Genomic DNA, 22677 nt, shown 5'->3' with positions numbered 1-22677 from the left:
ATCTGTAAAAAAGTTTTGTTTAAATAACACTAGTTCAACTTGTTTGTGAATATTTTTAATAAGGTAATATTTTTAGAAAAGATAATAATTTACGATAGTCGTCATTGTAAGTTGCTTTAATATTACTTGGAACAATTACTTTTAGAATACGTAGCTGTAGTGAAAAGATGCTGTCGAGATGTGTTTTGTGTGTTCTCCCATAGCTTGATAGAGATTTATAAATATACATATACTATGCATAATACAACTTAATTACATTACACGCTGATTATGTTACAATAGCTATACAACTGTAAGAACAAGAACTTAGCATAGCAAGACTGAGATTACTTGTTGTTTCGTAATTTTTAGAGAAGTACATAATCTCAGTTCATTTCTAGAGAAGTAATCAGAGATTACTTGTTCAAAGAAACAAGCACACTTTTCACCTTTATGTCATTAGACTCATTAGTATAGATAATATTCTATACAATAAATCTGTGACACTCTGTATAGACTCAGTAGATACAAATGACATTATGGTACTGGAACCTTTGAACAATTTCTTGTCTTTTTCTATGGAGTTTAAGTAAGTTGGAAGGCCTTATCAGAATGCTATTTGAGCACACTCATTTTTCCTATGTATAAAACAAATGTTCCATTTCTAAACCTTCTTAACTTTCTTAGAGTTACAATAAAGGCGAGGAGAACCATTTCTCTGTATCAAAGAGTATCCGTAGGAAACTCTTGAGCACACTAAAATAAAACATACTTCTTACTTAATTTTTTTATTGCTTATACTTCATTAGAGGCCATATGTCTAATTAAATTTGATATAAAGTTGTCTATTTTTCTTACATCTTGTTGAACTTCAGTTTTATATTGAAGACACTGAAAATGAGGAAAAGATATTATGTAAGACATAATATTACAGTTATTAATTATTAAATAATAATTTATATAGAACTTTATAATGTTAAAATCACATATGCATTAACATTTTAAAAATAAGGTAATATTACAATTTACATGTAAGAATTAAATTGTTGCGATATTACATTGCTCAGCATTAGAATTAACTATATATATAACTAGCTTATGCAGGCGGATTCACTCGCTTTGTCTAAAACCTAATCAATTATATACTAAAACCTTCCTGTTGAATCACAGTATCTATTAAAAATTGGTTGCCTGTAAAGTCGGTATACGGGCGAAAGTTTTACGTGACAACGACTTTTTATGTCTGTCTCTCTCGCTCTTAGGCGGGCTAACCATGCCCGCGTGCCTCTTTTGGTGACTCATCGTAACGTTACCGAGCGTTACACTTTTTCATAAGTGACTCCCAGCCGCAACCTAATTTAAGACATTGTCACGTCAAAACCGCATCAAAATCCGTTGCGTATTTAGATTTAAGCATACATAATATGAACTTCTCTGTAGAAAGCAACTTTACAATGTAGTTGGATTATTCTTTAAATTAATCAATTAAACTCCTATTAACTTTTATATCCTTAATACACTTATCGAACCTTTTTTATGATAATTGCTGTTCCTATTAAAATTATTTACTTTTCTAACATTCACAGATTTTTGATATAATTTTTGGATAAATATTTGCTTAGAACTTTTAAGTATGATATATTATGTTCCAAATTTATAGAAAAAGAAATTACCTTTTTGTTATCAGTTATTTTTACAAGAAATACTCCCTTTGAATGTGAGTATTTGATACTGTAACGTGTGTTTTTTGGATCGCGTAAATATAACATTTCCGCAGATTTTTCAAATTCTTCCCAGCTAGGTATAAACGTCATTTTCCAAATCTATAGCACACCTGTATTGAATTCTTATTCTTTTATTTCACAATACGATCTTCTTATATGAATGGTTATAATTGTATGCCGTATGGTTTTAAATAATAAATATCTCATCACTTCACAATAATTCTGAAATCTGAACTTTGATGACATTTCATCACTATACCTCAAAACGTGTTGACAGTTGACACTGTCTTGACACTTGGCATTTCAATAGTTGGCAGATGGTTGGTAGTGTGCTTGTGCTTGGTAGGTTAGTGTGGCACCACTGTGGCACCCTCAGAGCAATAAACCTATAGAGTTCTTATATTGAGACAGAACAAAATACATATTTTCTAATCTATTTACTCTTAGTCAATAACAGCATAAGCCAGATTGAGATAGCGATAGAGTATCTGCACTGTCTTCAAACGTAGTGCGCCGGCAGTCCGTTTGTTTTCCAACCAGCTGGTGGGCTCAGTGCGTCAAGTGTTTTTAACGAAATATTTAGAAAATATAAAGTGTACAGTGTTTCTTTTTATTTGTCAGTGTGCTAAAATAACTATTGTATGTTTAGCTACCGGCTATCACTAGTCCAATGGGAGTTTTGGATAAAAACAATGTAAAAATATCTTTCCATCGGTAAGTGATTTTCAGCAAATTGATAAATATTTATGTTTTAAACCTATTTGAAGGTTTTATCAAGCGCTTTTTGTAATTTTATGTTGTAACTGTAACATTTACCCACTTTATGGGGTTGTGGAATACAAAGTAATGAAATAATTTTTAAAAAATGTCACAATAATATCACGTTTGGCATTTTGTTTACCACCGTAGTGTTGTAACTCATCTAGCGTATATTATCGATTTATGACAATAAATCTATTTCATATTAACGTTGATTTATTTATTTTGTTTCTTATATCAGATTTATATGTAGTTGTTGTTGCAAATAATAGATGTAAATTTTTTACCGCAGGAAAATAAAAAATACCACGTGATTGTTTTATTTGACTTATGTGTTTTAGTTTTAGTTTGTTGTTTATTAATTTCTCTTTTAGATTATTAATAAATTTATTTTGTTTTTAATTTCCAGAGCTAAATAAAAAATGGGTATAAAACATGAGACATGCATTTCGAGCCTGCGTGTTATCAAGATGGATACTCTAGAAGAATTGTGCAATCTTACGCTTACGTTTTTTTTGTTCATGTAGATAATAAATACATTTGATTAAAGAAAGTGAATTTTTATTTTGAAATTTTTTACACCTAAGTTACTTTAAATGTGTAACTATGTGAAAATTAAACGGTTGATTAAATGACAGTTCTCATAGATGAGAAACTACTATTGAAATACATACTTAATATACATGCGTTTTCAAAGAAAAACCAGCATAGTTCCCATTCTTGCTGGATTTACGGGATCAAAAGTAATTTTTCCAAATTTCATTGTAATCGGTTTAGTAGTATTCGCGTGAAAGAGTAACAAACATCCATCCTCACAAACTTTCGCTTTATTAGTAGGATGTTAGGAAAATGTTTTCAATAAGACTGTCCTTTTATTAACTTGTTAAAATTAAAATGCTGCATGATTCCTTCATGCTGACTGTGTCTTTCTCCTCACTCCTTGAACTTTATCATCATTTCCATCTTTATTTTAAATTAGTTACATTTTAAGTTTTAAAATTTATTTTATAATATTCTAGCTTTCCACCCGCGTTTTTAAAGTAAATCCTGCACAGTTCCCGTTCACGTGGGACTTCCGGGATAAAACCTATCCTATGTGTGTATGTACAAAATTTCATTGTAATCGGTTCCGCAGTGAAAGAGTTTTTTAGTTGAGGATTAAACAAATAATGTATTCAACTGAAAGTAATTATTAGTTTTGTTTTTTTTTAAATATTATTTCACGAAACCGTAAATGCAAAATACATTCACGATTTTATCGATTGAAGCACATCCCATCACTATCACCTTCTATCTATCTAAATACGTACCTATAGTAAAAATGGTGCCATGACTATGTTGAAACGTAGCTTGTTGTCTATAGCTGTCTCATTCTTTCATACGACGTTTTCTTTAGATAGAGAGAAACAAATATATGTAAATTGTATACGCTCGATACAAGTACTCTATAGGTTTATTGCTCTGAGGTGGCACCTTAGAGCAATAGGTTTATTGCTCTGAGTTTGGCACAGAGAATTTAATATTTGCCACCTTCTTGCCTTCAACCACTGAGATAATAATACTACTTATGGAGAAGACACCACGAACAAAATCTGTGCGCCAAGCTCGGCGGCGCGGGGCGCATATTTTGCTCTTACTAAGTTTTAAAAATTATTATCCAGTTAGGTACTTACCGATGAAAAGTTATTCCTTTGCGTGCGCGTATTCCGTGTTATTTGTATTATTTGTGCAATATTTTAACACACACGAAGGCATATAGATAGGGAGGCGAATAGGGGAAATTTCAGGACAGATTAGTTAAAAAAAATCGATAATCTGAAATACTCGAGCGCGTCAGATTAAGATATTGGGGGTTGATTTTAGTGTTTTAAGACTAAATTTAATTGAAGTTATACTTCTTTTGGCGCGATGGAGAAAATGATGAGAGTGAATTTTTACGATGCGCGCGCACACCGACACCTAAATTTAACAGCATGAAGCTAGTTCTAGGTGGTATGAAAATTGATAACTATGTTCAAGTTGTATATTCTAGTATTTTTTTTCCATACTCTATAGGCCAAAGAAGTATAACTTCTAACGCGTGTACATAAGTACACACACTCTTTTTTTATTCATAGAAAGACATAACCTATACATAATATACAGAACAGATTTATTTGATATGGCATAATCAAGGCATAAAATTGATAATTGATATTTTAAGGTAGTTAATGTTATTTCATGTTTCACTTCATCTGCCCCACAATACAATCATTTATATCGGTGCAATAATTAATATAATTAATTTTAAAAAGTAATGCTAGTCTATGAAATATGAAAAATGAAAATTTCTAAGTGGTAACCCTGGACTAGAGCACTTTTAACGCAACGAACTACGAAGTGAACGAATAAAATCAATACTATGCAGTAATGTATTCATTGGTCTTTTTAAAATGAGAACGTGACAAAACTTTAGTTTTAATTCATCGAAGATACATACTATTTTAATTAAAGTCTGTTGAAGCTTGATGCTCATTTTTTATTTATTTACATAGTGATGAATATTTTCATAGTTACGGCGTGGTAGAACATTCTGCGTTGATCGTCTATTTTAAAGCAAAATATTAACTGTTGAAGGTTAGTAATTATTTAATATAATTTAAGCTTTATATTCGTCATATCCATTTATTTTAATAACTATATTTTCAAATATTTTACTTTCGCCATTGTCTGCAGTATGCATGCTGCATTGCGTTTTTAGTAGATGTCCCTAGTTTAAATTTAAACCAGTAATATAGGTTCCCAATCTTTTTTATGTGCTTCATTAGTTATCGACTACTGTTTGGTTTTGTAATAAATACTTTTCTATGAAAATTTTTGCCTAGAAATGTATTTTTACATTTCCAACATACATGTACCTATAGGTACATATTAGCTTGAAGGGAAGATCCCTTTTAGTATCGCTAATATATTTTCTTATCTATAATTTAAAAATAATTCCTAATGATGTGTTTAAGTATATTTCAATTAATATAAATCATTTTTTATACTAGTTAAAACATGATTTACATTGTGTGCATTGATATTCTCTTGACTTGAGAATCATGGTTCTTAAGTTTGTATAGTAGTTTATATATTTTTGTAGGTTTCATTTAAGCTTTTTTTATTATATTAAACTACTTATTATATAATACCTATTTATACAAGGAATAAAATATTCATATTAATTTAAACTAGGTTTTATAATTTGACCATCTAAAAAGGTGTTGTTCAGCTAATCAATTTATGTTGAAACAAATACCTAACTTACTGATTTATGAGTATTAATACTACATAATATGAATTAACAGATTTCTTGCCTGTAGGTACATCAATCATTTCAGTTTAGACTAAAGCTAAAGGTATTCAATTTCCACTAATAATTTAACTATTTAAACTAGTCCTATTCATATATAGTTACTGTTATTAAACTAGAAGAGATTTAAGCTTTATTGATAGCTTTTAAGTTACTATTATATAATCTAGCCTTGAAACAAGGATCTTGATCAACTTTAAGATTTGAGCTTATTTAAAATAATAAAGATGTTACAATAAACAACTTTTAATGCTTTGAAATCATCCAAGACATATAATCTAACATCTAAAGTCACCAAAAATTCTGATGCTGATAAGTCTGCAAGATTTTTTTGTTGTTGTAATTCACTGCAGCATTTAGTTTCTGATCAATAGATTATGTTTAGCATTTAAACAATAACATTAGGTATTGTTCAAGTACAATAAATGTTGGGTATTTGTGATTGTAACAAAATTCAATAGCTGTTTGTTTTTTTTTAGTTCATAAAGCCCAGTTATTATTTATAATCTGATTTAATTCTAATAAGAATAAATAGAGTGTTTATTATATCTATATTAATTTTTTCTTTTTACCAAATTATTTGTGAGGAAACGTGAGGAGGAAATGGGAATGTGAGGTAAAATAAAAAGTTCTGAAATTGTGAAAATAACACAGAATATTGTTTGGCAAGTAGTAGGTTTATATCTCTGACTAGCGGTCCGCCCCGGCTTCGCCCGAGGTACATATTTCGCAATAAAAGGTAGCCTATATCCTTTCTCGGGTATCAAAATATCTCCAAACCAAATTTCATGCAAATTGGTTCAGTAGTTTAGGCGTGATTGAGACAGACAGACAGCATTTCTCCACAGTCTGTCAACAAGAGCCTGCTGCAGTGCCCGACCTTCAAGAAGATCCCGGTTCACCCTTCGATGGTCTTGATAATTAGGTGCTGCATAATTATTTTCCTCCTAAATTAAAAGACATATATACTATATTAAAACCAAAAAGACATTTTGTCATTTAAATTATAAAATCCAAGTTACAATATCAAGTTGTAATAATAATAAGAAATCAATAATCAGTCTTCATACAAAATATGAGTTACTTTCACATTTATAATTATTAGTGTGGATTTGGAAAACAATATTATTTTTCAATATAAACTCTTGAAAATTGATTTTTCAATTAAAATAATGTAGGTAAGTATACATAATATGTCTTACATACTTATGCTATTTCCCTCAGTACTATTGAACAAAACAAAAACAAAACAATGTGAATAAACAATTATCCTCTCTTACCTTTGTATAAGATATGTATTAGGTTGAATGAAAATTTAGGTGAAATCAAAGTGAGTTAAGTTTTTTAACCACTAAGTGATCCTACTATTTTTTAAACTCTAATGGGATGTCTAATACAATTAGTCTGCTTTTTTTTCTATGTTAACTATGTTTTTTAATATTCATGCATCTTTGTTGCAGATACTTGTTGTTTGAAGTGAAAAAATATACATTATATACAAGGGTTATTTGTAAGTTAAAATGGAGGAGATTAATGGGGATCTATACGGGGATGGTCTTGTTAGCTTGGGGGATGAAGGTTCTTTAGAATCTACTGATAGTGGCAAGCAAGAACAAAATTGCAAAATTTGCGAGTGAGTAAAAGATACATTCCTTAATATGATTTTTATTCTATTTATAAGTAGACTTAATTATTTATTATACTATGTATGAGGTACCTGAAGTTATAAGTATCTGTTCTTTAATCCTTTTATTGAAGTGTATTAGAATTTAATACAAAATGTATCTGAGTCATTTAATAAAATTTAGATTAAGTTCATTTCAGCTACCCTTATGCTTTGTTTTAATGAATTTTATTCTTACCATCTATTGGTAAGACAACATCACCCATAAGTTATTTCATTATTAGGGGCAATGAGTGTTTATGCATTAATCAATAAATGTTATTGTTATGTTAGTGTTATAATATAATTTTAATAATTTTGTAGCAATAAGTTGTGCAGTCCTCGAGTATTAGCATGTCTTCATGTATTCTGTGAAGCATGCATAGACAAATTGATGGTTAATGAAGCTGGGGATTCTCTTAAGTATGATTTAGCAGTTGAATGCCCTCTGTGCAAGCAAGAAACAAAGGTATTTATTATTTACTAATATAAATATAAAACATATCTTATTCATGAATTTTTTTATGTATATTGTTTTTTTTTTTTACTAGATACCTGCTGGAGGAGCTGCATCCCTACCATCTGATTATGTAATCACTAATATCCTGGATGTTTCGTCTATGGATCAGTCCGTGGTTTGTACTTGCTGCAAAAGTAAGGAACCTGCTGTAGCTCGATGCACAGATTGCTCTCATTTCTTGTGCTCCAATTGCAATTCAGCTCACGAGTTCATGAGGTGTTTTGAAAATCATCGCGTAGTACCTTTCGATGCACTAAGATCATCTAAGGAAAAGTCGGCCGTGCATAAGCCGATATTCTGTAGTCGCCACGTAGGAGAAAGCCTCAAGTTTTATTGTTGCGAATGTGAAGTTGGCGCTTGTACTGAATGCCTCACTGTCGACCATAAGGTGGGTGAACATCGTTGTGAACGTATAGTGGATGCCGAACCCAATCTTCGTGCTGAATTACGTAACTTTATCGTCGAAGGAAATGCGCGTGCCGTTACTGCTGGAAGTGCTTCAGCCAGACTCGATGATGCTTTGGGAGACTTACAACGCCAACGTGATGAGGCAGAGAATGTGATTAATGAAGCATTTCATGCTTACAAAGCAGCATTAGAAAGACGACGCGAAAAAGCTCTCGAAGAACTGGAGCGTTTACACAAGGAGCGAGAACTGAAAGTTATGGATTTGTTCGACCGCGTTGACAAAACAGTGCAGCGCATTGATTGTGCTTGTAAGTTCGCGGCGCGACTGCTACGACGTGGTGATGGAACAGAGATAGTGATGCTTAAGAAAACCGTCGCATCCCAATTTTCACGTCTTTTGGAAGGTGCTCCGGAATTTGATGTTGATTACTCTTTAGAATTTGTCACAAAGATGGAAAAATTCGATGCCGTGACTGATGAAACATTTGGAACTTTTCGCACTGAAGCAACCAAAGCTGAGGAGAGAAAACGTCTCAGTGAATCGTCCGCTATTGTATCCGTGGCGTCGAATGCGCACTCGCCTGCTGTGTCTGTAACTAATGCTCCAGTCTTTGACGATTTTCCACTGGGTAACGTTCGTCGTGTAACAGGAGTTTCCGGAGTTGGAATGGTAGGAGTACCTGGAGTGGGTGGCGTTCCAACAATGGGTGTTCCTGGCGTTGGCTCCGTGCCTGGTGTGGGGCCAGTTGCGAATACCGGCGTCCTGCCTGGAGTGGTCAATGTTAATAATGTACCTGGTGTTGGAGCCGTCACAGGCGTTGGAGGCGTTCCTGCTTTGCCATCAATGGTTGAATATAACTTGCAACAATTAGCAAGCATTGCCGAAAAAGACGTTCCACCGCCCACCCATGCGTCTCCAGCTCCATCGTTTACTCTGGCGGAGTTGCTTGCCGGGGATTTGAATTCGCCTCAAGCATACAATAATTTGCAAGCACTTGCTAAACTTGGACTGAATACAGGTTAGCATTATTTTACTTTCGGAAAATCTATTAATCTTCAATACACATCTATGCTGTAAAGATCTCTTTTATAAAAAAAATGAGCCTAACATTTTTTAAATATTTCAGAAGTGAATGGCTATGGAGGAGTTGGTGCAGTCAGCAGTATTAGCTCTGTTGGGCCTCGTGGTGTATCTCCCGGTAGGCCGCTGTTAACAGCCGCTGAAGAAGCAGCTTTAGTTGCTCCGCCAGCACCACTCGTGCGCGCTACCAAAGCAACACCTATGCATATTCGATTTAAATTTGGCCAGCTTGGCGGAGGAAAGGGGCAGTTTAACTCCCCTCATGGATTCTGCCTCGGAAACGACGAAGATATCATTGTGGCTGATACAAATAACCACCGCATCACGGTAGGTTTTGTAACCGATCTTTTTTTACAATTCTGCGATTTCCGGCATTTGGCATGAAAATTTTACTGAAATGTGTTATATTTTCAGGTGTTTGATAAGTCTGGAAATCATAAGTTCAACTTCGGAGTTCCCGGCAAAGAGGAGGGTCAGCTGTGGTATCCTCGCAAAGTAGCCGTTGTCCGCGCCACAGGAAAGTTCGTTGTCTGCGACCGTGGCAATGAACGATCCCGAATGCAAATCTTCACCAAAAATGGACACTTCTTGAAAAAAATTGCTGTATGATTTTTTTAAACATATTCCTGTTTAAAAATAAACATTTTAATTGCCACTTTATAAATTATTTTGATTTACATAAATAATTTTGATTTTATTATTTAAATCAAGCTGTACAAGTTATAAATGTAATAAATGTTGTAGGTTCGCTTCATTGATATAGTGGCCGGTCTGGCTGTGACAGCCGAGGGCCTTATAGTCGCCGTGGACAGTGTCACACCGACCGTGTTTATCCTATCGGAAGAAGGAGACCTTATGAGCTGGTTTGATTGCAGTGAGTGTATGAGGGAACCATCCGATATTGCTATCAGTGGTGAGTATTGAAGATAATGGTTATGTAATGTGATGCTATTGTTTAAACATTATAGTAGAGCCATTTTAATAGGCAACATTTGACAGTTCAACAAAATTCAACAACGTAACCTAGTAACGACGACATAGAATAACATGATATTTCGTTTTGTTAGAACTGCACATTTGCTTAACTTTTTTCAATTATGATTACATATCTATATATATAAAAGAAAGTCGTGTTAGTTACTCCACTTATAACTCAAGAACGGCTGAACCAATTTAGCTGAAAACTGGCAGGGAGGTAGTTTAGAGCCAGGAGAAGGATATAGGATACTAAATAGGTACCACGGGCGAAGCCGGGGCGGACCACTAGTTTATAATAATAATGACCGATACAAGTAATTTTAGAATTTAATTTTACTGATAAACCATTCTAAACATAATAAACAATTTCTGATTTAAAGAACTGACGTCGCTACAATTTTGTGTCAATAAACCTTTTTTCTTTTTAAATACCAGAGACGTTACTCTAAAAATCGAAATCTGACATCTAGAATCGAATGCATTGATTACTTGGGAATAAAAATTATCATAAATTATTGACATGTGTTTCAAGTTCGATAGACAAATGTTTCAAGTCCGTATCGATTAATTCATTTTAATCGATGTTTTTAAGCAGGTTACCACCCTATGAAGATAAAATTGATAGACGTCAAATGTTGCCTATTAAATTGGCTCGACTATAGTTTATACAGATGTAATATTGGATTCTTTAGAGTTCAGGTATTCAAAACATAAAGATGAGTTATTAGTTATAAAGTTACAGTTCCTCTAAAGATGCCAAAAATGCAGTAATTATTTATTATATTGCTGCTAATTTATTTGTTCCTGCTTTATTTTGCCATTTATAAAGAATGGTTAATGTACATAATACATATCTATTATTATTATTTTTAGTCATCACTTATTTTTTGTAAATAATTGCAGTTTTCATTGCAACCTCCTGTTTCTCATGAAAATTCTTAGCTTTAGTAGATGGAAATAAGAGCAGTAGTTTTCAAGATATTCACAATTTCGTCACCATGTATAAATTTGATTGACTTCAATATTTTATTGGAACTCGTTTCCCCACAACTGTTTCAGGCAAGGAGTTCTACGTGTGCGATTTCAAGGGCCACTGCGTGGTCGTGTTCGACGACGAGGGCCGGTTCCTGCGGCGCATCGGCTGCGAGAACGTGACCAACTTCCCGAACGGCATCGACGTGTCGGACGCGGGCGACGTGCTCATCGGCGACTCGCACGGGAACAAGTTCCACGTGGCCGTGTTCTCACGCGACGGCGTGCTCGTGTCCGAGTTCGAATGCCCTTATGTCAAGGTGTGTGCCTAAAAATTATTTACTGGGTTCTTTTCACCGGGTAGGCTGTATATATACTTTTAAATTATCTAAATCATTTGTCTATCACATACATTTGATATGAATAGATGTAATTAAATCAATGTGTTTAACTTGGAATATGAATGTGTCTCGCAGGTATCTCGCTGCTGCGGTTTAAAGATAACATCTGAAGGTTATATCGTCACTCTGGCTAAGAATAATCATCATGTTCTAGTCCTCAACACCCTTTATATTGTCTGAGGAACTACTCGATGGCTGTAAGTCTGCATACTACAAGATCTCACATTTATTCCCTTTATTTTATATTTTAATTGCTGATTTTACAAGCTTAACATTTTTGCTTAACAGTATTTGACTACTTATTTGTTGTTTTTTATTATGTTGAATTCACGTTAGTCTCATTATGTCCATTCGCAGTGTATACCACAGTGATCCTGGCTATCCTATTAATCTCGGTTACTGTCACCTTATTTTGTGGAATTTAGAATTGTTAATTGAATTGGTGTCACTGCTATTGGATAATTTTATTATTAATCCCAAAGTACTGAAACATTGCGTATTTTTTTGGTTAATATCTTTTTTATCGTTGCATTTAGTTATAGTAACAGAAAATCCAAAGTTTAGGCTAATATCATTTTTATTTACACATCCAGTCGATATTTATAAAACGCTTCGATAATGAGGGAATTCATACTTGGTGAAGTTTGTGTAGTGCGTTAGTGTTCGACAGTGATAATTATTCTCGAAAGATGCAACGAATTTTATTAATTATCAAAATTGAATTTTCATAAATATAAATTGTTTTGCTATATTATTCAAAATCCCACCGAGTATGAGTTTCGTTAATACCTTTCAAACATTTCTAGCGGCTGACTGGATTTATTATAATTTTATTTCTAAATTAGCAGCTGGTATGGTTCCTAGTTCGAGTGAAGTTAATAATTACATGTCAATTAGGGGTCTGCGTGGGGGTGTCGCCTCATTCAGACGAAACTTGTAATGTTATCGAAACTTACTTGCATTCATTGTAGACTATTTCACTGACAACAAGTATTTTTATTGCCGTATTTACTATTTCGAGCAATAATTATTAAAGTATTGTCATGTGTTTAACGCACAATTGAGTTTATTGTTAAAAATATTTTTAGTCTTTTGACCAAAGGAGGCGACACTAAAATAACGTGCCATCTAGTTTAGGTTAATCGCTTATACAATATTATATATTGTCCGTTAAAATATATTTACCTTTTACAGAAATTCTTGTGTCTATACAAAATGTTTTTCCATGTACTCTTGTTTTGAGAGCCTATATTCAAGATTTTTCATGGTTTAGGCTATTAAGCAAACATAATATAAAATTTGGTTAATATTTAACGTTTGGAAGTTAAAAGTGTAAATGAAAAACCACTGTAAATATTAAACTTGAAATAATATATATATGTATACATTATATAACGAGTGGTATACAATTAGGAAGAAAAACGTTTATGTGGCATCTTCATGTGTAACTTATATGAATATTCGACATTTGTTATTCCCTTTTACATAGGCGTTAGTAACTTTTTCAAATAATATGTCACAAACTTGATTAGCAGGTTTGAAGGCTGCTTGTAATACCTACTATAATATCGATTAATGTTGAACAAATACTAGGCTAATGATATCGAAGTTCGGAGACACGTTTACATATATTCATGAATGTGCCATCATAAACCAATTTTATTTCTACAAAATATCTTCAAAATTACTGTTCGCCAAAGTATATATTTTTATAGCGATCCACGTTTAAAATTTTTGAAAATAATTGTTCATTAAACTAGACAGTAGGTGATTGTCTATGTAACTTAACTGAATTAAACAATTTTAATGTCACCAGTGAAACTACTTAAATATTACGGTATATTTGGTAAAATATTGATTAGTGAAATAACGGTTTTCTCAACGCAATTCGTCATCACTAGTCTTCCAAACAGTTTGATGCATAAGTATTAAATTTTTTGTATTTACAAATTTATTTCTCGCAAAATTGCATGTGCGCAAAATATTTTATGGAACATTACAATTTATGGAGATATGCGGAGATTCCATTATTTCATGATCAGTATTTTTTCATTCTTCAAAATTTATGAGTACTTATACAGACCACCTATAATTGAGTGTGATATTTTGTTTATATATTATTTTATACAATGCTCTCTAGCTCCCCTAATATAAAATTAGAATTGCAAAGACAAAGAACCTCATGGTATTTGAATAGGCTTCAAATGTTTAAGTTCCTGAATTCCTTAATATAAGGTGATTGAAAATGAAACTGTATACATCATTATTATATTTGCATTAACCAAACTTTCGCCGATGAAGGAATATTGCTGAGCCATATTATCATTCAATATACACGTTATTATCGTAGCAATTCACTTCTATAATAGTATATTGTAATCTAATGTATGTACTTAATTAGTAATATTTGTTTATTTGTTGTGTATTGGAGCAGTTTAAGAAAATTCAATACATTAGAAACATTTAATGTGATATAAGCAATAATAGAGAGAAATAATGTACCAACAGTCGAAAAATATTGAAAAACTGCTGCGCATACAAATTGGCTGCGACCTCTGGGTTGTTGGGAATTGCGAGCTTTGTCGGTCAGATCCAGTGATAAGTTGAATTTTGACGTTGAGTCTTGAATCCTTTATTTATTAGTGAGTAACTTTTGGGTTTATTTTTCTTATTGTTTTTAAGTTATTTGTTTCAGGATTTTTTGTCCCGATAGTATTAGGGAATTTTATTTTCTTTATTATTTTAATTAAGTAAATAAATGGGTCTGCAAACCCTGCGGATTAAAATGTGTGATTAATACTCTTATTTTTTTCATTTTATTGTATTTTTTAATTAGAAGTCCCGGGCCTATCTTTGAATAGTATTTATGGCCAGTGCGTTAGGCCTTTAGAGTTACGAATTTTTACTGCCAAATTATTTTCTTACGATATTTGTGCATGCACATAGTAATTATTTTATTGTATAAATATTTGTAAAAATTAGTTACTAATTGTTGCCAATTTTTTTTGTTTTATTAATATTCAGGGTTTTAATATTATTATAATGTTCAATATTTTTATTTGTTGTCCATTGATCAAAATTATTGTGTGTTAGTGACATATAATTAACAGAAAATACAACAAAATAGGGAGCCCCAAAGGGAGCGTTTGACGCTAATAATAATAATATTGCTTAGGGTTGCATAAAATTATTAAAAAGTGGTGTGATAAGTTTTGGATAATTTTACAAATTATACTATTTTATGTGTGAATTTCAATATTTATAAATTTGAAGTTAAATATTGTCCTTTTTCCAATTATAATCGCATCGGCTTCTATGTTTATTGGGCCGTATGTTCGGAAGTATTATCATTTTTATAATTATCTTAATTTTAATTTGATGTAAACTTGTTGTCAATGTTTCCTTTTGTTCTTGCCATGTATCTTATGTAGGTGTCGAAGTAGAGGTTTTTTGTAGGGATTAGTACTTTTCAATTATTGATGTATACAAAGAACGGTTTGAGATGTTTGTCAGTGGGGGTGTCGTTTAGAAGTAAATTAGCGAGGCAGGGTAGCGGATATTCGCTGCATCTCTTTGGCTGTACATTCTTGCTGTAACGAGTAAGCACTAAGTCATGGGGTAATGGCAGGTCAAATGGTATCTATTGTCCATTGACGTTACACGATAATAATTGTATCATTAGAGTACATTACAGTAGCCTTTCTTGGAAATCTTAAAAGTTACCTATATACACTTAAAGCAATTTTTGGTAAATATATTTCTCTTGAATCTATATTCCCTTATGTATCCAGCAATAAATTCAGTAGATGTAGTAAAGACGTTGTATGGCATTGAGGTTGTATGCTTTGCGACGGCGGAACCGGCCGCTTATATACAGAACGTGTTGCCGCGCGTCCGCGTCGCGCAGCTGTACAAGGTTACTGCTACACAATGTGGTATTGGTAGGGTTCGCAGCGCACAAGGTGAGCTCTCATGTTACCCTCCCTATTGGAGGTGGGCGTATTGCCTATTTTGTGGCACCAAGCACAGCTCGAGTTTTCGGTGGAGTGTGGGACGTGACTTGTTACCGAAATCACTTTAGGACCGTGCTAATAGACCGTGAGTAGGGTTCGGCCAGCTTAGTTACAAGACGTGCGTTCAGGTTAGGACACAGACAGCTGATCACCTGCTTGACTATCGGGTACAGTGATCGTATATGTTTGCCGCATACATCCCCGACGGGGCCATATTGTTAACGATTTCAATTGTCATAGAAACGATTTTATTGTGTCATTAGAAATAGTAGATTAACGTTAATTGTTCGCGCATTTAGACTTGTTCAATGTTCACCCACCTTACCACCGCCATATTAGTTTGGTCTCTCCACTGTTCAAAAACCAATATAAATAAGGTTGTGAGCTCTATTCCCTTTGGAATTATAAGCCACAGAGTGCTTGTGCAATAAATATCACAGTTTGGATCTAGGCTTTTAAATTATTATAGATTATATACATTGTTGAGCTGATTATAAAAATTTAATATATTATTATACCTTTTAATATTGTTAAAGAATTCTAATTGCATTCCACATAGAGTGAACGAATTTGAGATGACCATTTTCAATCTACATTATACAAGTTATTTTTTTTACAATTGTAGGATTATTAGCAGTTGCCAATGTTTTTTCCTTTAGTCAGTAAAAGTACAAATATTTTAATATACAATTCTTGGTATTTACGTATTGTAGTGACTTATTTTTGAATTTGATTGTTTAACTATAAGCATAATTTTTCACATAAGCGGCCATTTAGATATTCTTGAAAATTGTTCAGTAAAATAAAACATATCATAACGAATCTGTTTCTCACATTACGATTTTTGTTAAAAGCAAAAACGCTCTGCTTTTGATTCTAACAACTATGTAATAGACAATAGTACTTCACTAATAACACCAAACATTTTGCTTCATATTTCGTAATGTGAGAATGTTCTCATTTTACTAGAATTATCATCTGTATTGTTCTTAATTTTACGGTATAATGGCTTTGTTTTTTTTTTCAATTAGTTATAAGTATATTATAAGTTACAATTTTAAGTTTCTTGTCATTTTTATGTTTATAACACTGAAATTTTAGTAATTTGTTTGTATGAATGGTGCATGTTCCAAATGCATATTTTATTTTTGATCCAAAGATTTCTTTTTAATGCTTATTAATTTAATCTTATTTATAAATGACATTTGTGGAGTGTGCATTGGCATTTGATATTAGGATTACATAATATTTCCGTAGAGTTGGTGCAACCGAGCAAATGTCTACTATATTCTCATAAGAATATATTGCTCAATAATTTTATTCTGTTTAAAAGTATTTTAAACTTAGGTGTTAGTCCACGTGGAATGTATGTATCGAAGTGGACCGGTATTAACACGAAAAGCATATATCTAACCGACAATACCCTCCGTAAAGATTTGAAAACTATAACGTTAAAATTCTATTGTTAGATGTAGTTGTTTGCCTTCGTGGCAACTTGCGCGGAGCAAGTTGCGGGGCCCAGCAGCATCGGCACACGGATATCAGGCTCTGAAATCATTATTCTAACTGCTCCTCTACTAACTTGTGTTTTTCTATATTTTAATAATCGATTAATTTCACATTTTATTCACAGACTGCTAAAAGCACATATCTTTTACATAGAGCGACTAACATGTTACGAATAATGGCAGTTTAAATAATGTCTTCAGCGTACCTTGTGCGGTGGTGTTGACTGAACAAATTAGAAGGTTTTGCCCCACAGTCAACGAAAAATATTGTTATATTACATACAGAATTTTCTGCAGCATTGTGCCTAGATCTTAGAAGTTAATGGTATTGAGGTAGAGATAATCTCAAATATTTTGGCTCTTTGAATATTCCATGATATTATTTTGTTTTTCATTAAATAGTATTTACATTATTATACATTCATACACTTAGTAATATTGTATACATGAATATACATTGCGTAGTTTGTAAATTATTTTGTTGTAAAAGCAAGACGTGCAAGTAGTTGTCGGGTTCAAGTCGTAACACTGGCAGGAATTGATCGATTTAAATATTAGAGCAATCGAATAGGACGTACTGCGTTGACACTGGGATGTCGCTCGCTGCGTGCGCGTCTTGCTTTCGCAAGGTGTCTCTCCGCCGATGTTACTTGAGAATTTGGTGTTGTTGAACTCGTTTCTTTTTATAGCGAGTGCAAATTTTCACGTGACTCTTGCGGTTTTTATTAATTATTAAGTTTATTATTCGTGAACTGTGGCCAGGATAACAACAGCACAGAGCAGTGTAATTCAGAGCCTGCCTAAAATATATTTTTGTCATGATTTTATTTAGGTATATACATGTTATTATTCACATATTACAGTTTTCTCAATATTAGCTTGTATTTTAATTAAGAAATAATCATATTTAACATTGCCAGGTGATCAGCAACCTGCACTTTAATATTTTTGGAAACTATTGAACTTAAATTGTACTGACTTTATAAATATATTTACTTCAATAAAGATTTTCCATGCCACTACGATGAGGGTTTTATTTTCAAATTACCTATTCCTATTATGCTAACATAGGCATTAACTTAAATATATTAAAGAAATTAGAAATAAAAACTTATTCTTTTGTATAAAATGTATAATAAAAAAAATGTAAAATAAATGAAGCACTTGGTGCAATAGCACAAGAATAATAATTCTTATATCACATAATGGTAACAATGTAAAATATATATAAATTATGTAGCTTTATAAACGCATTCACCAGCAATCCAAGTAGACATAACTTGCAATGTCTTGGAATGTAAAAATACGAAATCGGCATCATAGCCGAAATTCAGTTTTCCCTTTCTATCATCTATTCCCAATGCTTTTGCGGGATGTAAGGACGCAGCTTCTAAGGCGTATTCGAGAGAGCAGTCTGTAGAAAAATAATATCATTCATTTCATATCATTATAAGACAGTGATGATACAAATATTAAATTAGACATAAAAAGTTCGGTCTCATGTCGATTATTTTACGGACATGTAGATCATCTACTTTCTACTGCATAAATAGGTAACAAAATTATATAAATTCAAGAGAAAATTCTGCCCATCAATAATCAACTTACCAGTAGCTTTTTTAAAGGTTTTAACACACTGGTCCAATGCCATAGTGCTGCCACATAAGGTCTTTGTTCCAGCGACATAAGCCCAACCATTTTCTACACTAACAGTTTGTGGACCAATTCGGAAGGTTCCATTTGGTAATCCTTGGGCTGCAACTGCGTCGCTCACTAGTACTAATCCTTTAATGTAACAACATAAGTATTGTGAGTGGATAAAGCGCAGATGATATTTAAAAAAAATAGTTTTATGGCATATTTTAGGAACAGAAAGTTACTTTACTATAATCTTAACTTGTCAATGACATTGCTATAAAAAACATTGGGTAATAACAATTATTAAGTAAATTCTTGTGAAATTTATTTTGAATTGTGTGATATGGTTAAGTTTTACCTTCAGGATTGGTTCTACAGGCAATTCTTAGTGCTGCTGGGTGAGTATGGATGCCATCAGATATTATTCCATAATATACCTGCTTTTCTGTGGATGATGCTAGCAGACCAACTAGACCAGGGTCACGATGATGGAACTAAGTAGTGAGTAAATAAAGAAATCTGAGTTAAACATTGTTTAAATTAATTAGCAGTATTTTTGTCCCGTGTTTCATAAGCATGAGCATGCCAGTTCATTGTTTTATTATAATAAGCAATATGGCAAGATACCATTCAGGCTATTAATTAAACGGCGCCATTTATTGGCTAGGCTCTTCATTAAAAAACTGGTTCCGATAGTAGGAAGCATATATTATTTTCTGTCAAAACAGATTTATAAAAGGCAGTCTTTGTTTACTTACTGGCAACATAGCATTAAATAAATGTGTGATTAAGTTTGCTCCATGCTTCACCCCCTCTTCACTTTGAGCAAGGCTTGCTTCTGTGTGACCGAGGGCTACTTTTATACCCATTTCAGTTAAACTTTTTATGGCTTTCAAAGCTCCAGGTAGTTCTGGAGCAATGGTTACTATAACAACATTGTCTAATGTACCATACACTTCGAGAATTGAATCAATACCCTGAAAAGGTGAATTTCTTAGTAAACAGTGCTTCTTGTTAATTAAATAATTATTCAGAGGAATTATGATGTTTTAACCCATTGAGCCCCAAGAGGCTCGATCGGTCCACGACACAATAGATTCTCTATTGTGTCTATGGTTCCGGGGCCTGAGTTATTAAATACAATTAAAAATGTAATCTAAATTATTTATATTTGAAAAATGCATTATATTTTATTTTGGTCATTTAATAAAGGGAATATGGCTCTGAGTAGTGACCTTAATACTTTAAGTAATTAATAACTATTATATTTTTATATGTGTATGTTTATCATTTAGTAGGTATATATTATCATGTAATTATTAAGTAATATGTATGTTTGTAAAATATTGTTTAGTTTTTAAAATAAGATTTTGATGCCTCCCTTTATACAGCATACACTTGTCCTTTGCCTAAGGGGTCGCCTGGTAGAGATCACTCTGAAGTGATAAGGCCGCCCCGTTACACATATTAAGCTGTAACGTTGTGACTTATTAGGTATATACTTTTATATTTTATATAAAAATCAATGCCACTTTTCGTTGTAATTCCATAACTCGAGAACGGCTGAACCGATTTCGATAATTCTTTTTTTATTATATTCCTTGAAGTACGAGGATGGTTCTTATGTAGAGAAAACGTTAATATGTACCACGGGCGAAGCCGGGGCGGACCGCTAGTATTTTATAAAAACAATGTGTGTAATGAAGTGTCAAATAAATAAAATAAATAAATAAAGGGGTTGCAATGTGTGTCATAAATAAGTATTTTAATAAACAAGATAACAATACATTAATTATCTATAAGTTTTGTTTCATATAAACTAGGTCAATGATAAGTGCTATCTATATATATTGATTGTTTGTATTTATATTGAAGTTAAGTTTCTGAATAAAATGTTAAAAATAACACTAAAACTAACAAAAGATATGTTTTTCAAATAATATTGTGTGTTATTTTAAAGTCATAACTTTTTACCAGGTTTATACTAATAAAAATATATTTTTATAGCTTTCTGTTGGTGGAAGAATTAAAAAAATATGTTGATAGTTATAAAAAAAAACTTTAATAGTTTCATACTCATCATCAAGTAATTCAGAAATTAAACAAAATGTAATAAGTAAACAAGGAAATACCTTTTCTGGATTTCTAATAAGCTCTGGTGAGTGTGCACCTTTTTTTGCTAAACTTATGAATGGGCCTTCAAGATGTACACCTAGAACAGTTGCACCATTTTTGCTTCCTTGAGTTTTCTGTATTTTTGGTAAAATTTTTGAATATTTTTCCTTTTCAGATGTCACCATAGTGGGGCAAAATGATGTTACTCCATGGCTTAATAATTCTTTTGCCACTTTATTAACTCCTTCTTTTACACTTTCGGAATCGTAGGAAAAGTCTACTCCCCATCCACCTAAAAACAAAATATACAATAAATAAAAATATTATATCTAAACTATTAAAGTTCTAGTTATTTAAATAGACCGAACTGACCATTAATTTGAATATCAATAAATCCTGGAGCAATAAGCAAGTTATCACAGTCAATAGTTTCGTCGGCGTCTACCTGTTCCACATAAAAAACTTCCTCTGGGCTCACAATTTTTCCCCCTCGAATAAGTAGGTCCTCTTTAATTATTTGACTTTCACGAAGAATGTAACAGTTGTGGAGCCTTGTAAGTCCAGTTTTTGCCTTCATTTTTTAAATAGTACAAACACATAAAATGCAAACGTCTTCGTTGTGCTACTTCTAACTAGTTACAGATTGGTCGTTAAACTGAAATCTCAATGCTCTTTAACCAGTAAACTGATAAAATATTTAAAAAACAAAGGCAATTAACACAATTCCAACAGCTGACGTCTGACATTGATGAGTTGATGACACTGTGGATGACAGGGATGACACTTAAATCAATGTTGCCAGATGATGATCTAGCATTCTCCCCAAATCTCACCCGAAATCCCCCTAAAATTTAAGTGTTTTGACTTTTGAGAAAGAAAGTGTGTTTGTGAAAATATTTATTTAAATACGATCAATTAAAATTTATAATAATTCAACAATCACTTCCATGACAGAATCTCCACTTGCGTCCTCTGCAGTTCCATACGAAAAAAATGTATGACACGGGTTTGAATGCGCTATCCCATTAGGCGCTAGTATGGGGATATTGGTGCCCTTCTATAATATTATAATACTACTTCGATAAAGACTATTCTAGAACTTTTCATCTTCATGAATGCAATATATTTCATGGTCTTAAAAAAATACGAAAAAAACAAATAAATAATATGCAAAGTTTGTAAAAAAATACAAAGAAAAATATATTTTTTTATTAGGAATTTAAAATTAAATTCGAAATTCGAAATATGAGGCTAAAAAGTTTATTTAATTGGGTATATTTTTCAGTTATCAATTTATTTAAAAATTACTGTTTTTGAACTGATAATTATTACATTCGAAGTCGTGCATGCATGCGGGCATGCCCCACGCTTTCTGACATCTTCAAATATGTACCTAGAGCCTAGTATTTTGCTAAACTAATACCTAACTAAACTAAGCTTCTAAGATGAAAAAAATATTTCGTATGTATACCGAGTATATTATATACAGGTGTAAGTGTAACATACTAAAATATAACTGAAATCTGAAACCTGACCCTGAAATCTGTCCGCTTCGCGTGAAAGCCCCCTTTTATATATTAACGA

General features: G+C 32.4%; 3 protein-coding genes and 1 long non-coding RNA gene across 5 annotated transcripts; 2 read left to right on the top strand and 2 right to left on the bottom strand.

Moving 5' to 3' along the window:
• Positions 1-754: 754 nt before the first annotated feature.
• LOC123691578 (signal recognition particle 9 kDa protein) lies at positions 755-1897 on the bottom strand. The gene is made up of 2 exons (XM_045636027.1): positions 1653-1897; positions 755-870 (listed from the first exon to the last, which is right to left on the bottom strand). Exons 1-2 carry the CDS (start codon positions 1791-1793, stop codon positions 775-777), a joined length of 237 nt encoding a protein of 78 aa, XP_045491983.1. The 5' UTR covers positions 1794-1897; the 3' UTR covers positions 755-774.
• Positions 1898-4836: 2939 nt separating this feature from the next.
• LOC123691577 (brain tumor protein) lies at positions 4837-18362 on the top strand. 2 transcript variants are annotated; one of them, XM_045636026.1, is made up of 9 exons: positions 4837-5078; positions 7257-7429; positions 7784-7928; positions 8011-9406; positions 9515-9795; positions 9883-10071; positions 10213-10381; positions 11506-11738; positions 11895-18362. In XM_045636026.1, exons 2-9 carry the CDS (start codon positions 7317-7319, stop codon positions 11997-11999), a joined length of 2631 nt encoding a protein of 876 aa, XP_045491982.1. In that variant the 5' UTR covers positions 4837-5078; positions 7257-7316; the 3' UTR covers positions 12000-18362. The 2 variants fall into 2 exon arrangements, with proteins under 2 accessions (XP_045491982.1, XP_045491980.1); XM_045636024.1 differs by having other exon boundaries at positions 11500-11738.
• Positions 18363-18457: 95 nt separating this feature from the next.
• Positions 18458-21850, bottom strand: LOC123691962 (N-acetylglucosamine-6-phosphate deacetylase). The gene is made up of 6 exons (XM_045636558.1): positions 21466-21850; positions 21111-21385; positions 19737-19955; positions 19337-19472; positions 18949-19125; positions 18458-18754 (listed from the first exon to the last, which is right to left on the bottom strand). The coding sequence occupies exons 1-6, from the start codon at positions 21668-21670 to the stop codon at positions 18573-18575; spliced, it is 1194 nt and encodes a 397-aa protein (XP_045492514.1). The 5' UTR covers positions 21671-21850; the 3' UTR covers positions 18458-18572.
• LOC123691963 lies at positions 20859-21435 on the top strand. The gene is made up of 2 exons (XR_006751464.1): positions 20859-21136; positions 21269-21435. It is a non-coding gene; the product is annotated as an uncharacterized LOC123691963 (long non-coding RNA).
• Positions 21851-22677: the final 827 nt, after the last annotated feature.

Source organism: Colias croceus, chromosome 5 (assembly GCF_905220415.1).
Source record: "Colias croceus chromosome 5, ilColCroc2.1".
In the NCBI taxonomy this organism is placed as follows: domain Eukaryota; kingdom Metazoa; phylum Arthropoda; class Insecta; order Lepidoptera; family Pieridae; genus Colias; species Colias croceus.
The sequence above is the reverse complement of the archived record's forward strand: the minus strand, read 5'-3'. Positions and strand labels throughout refer to the sequence as shown.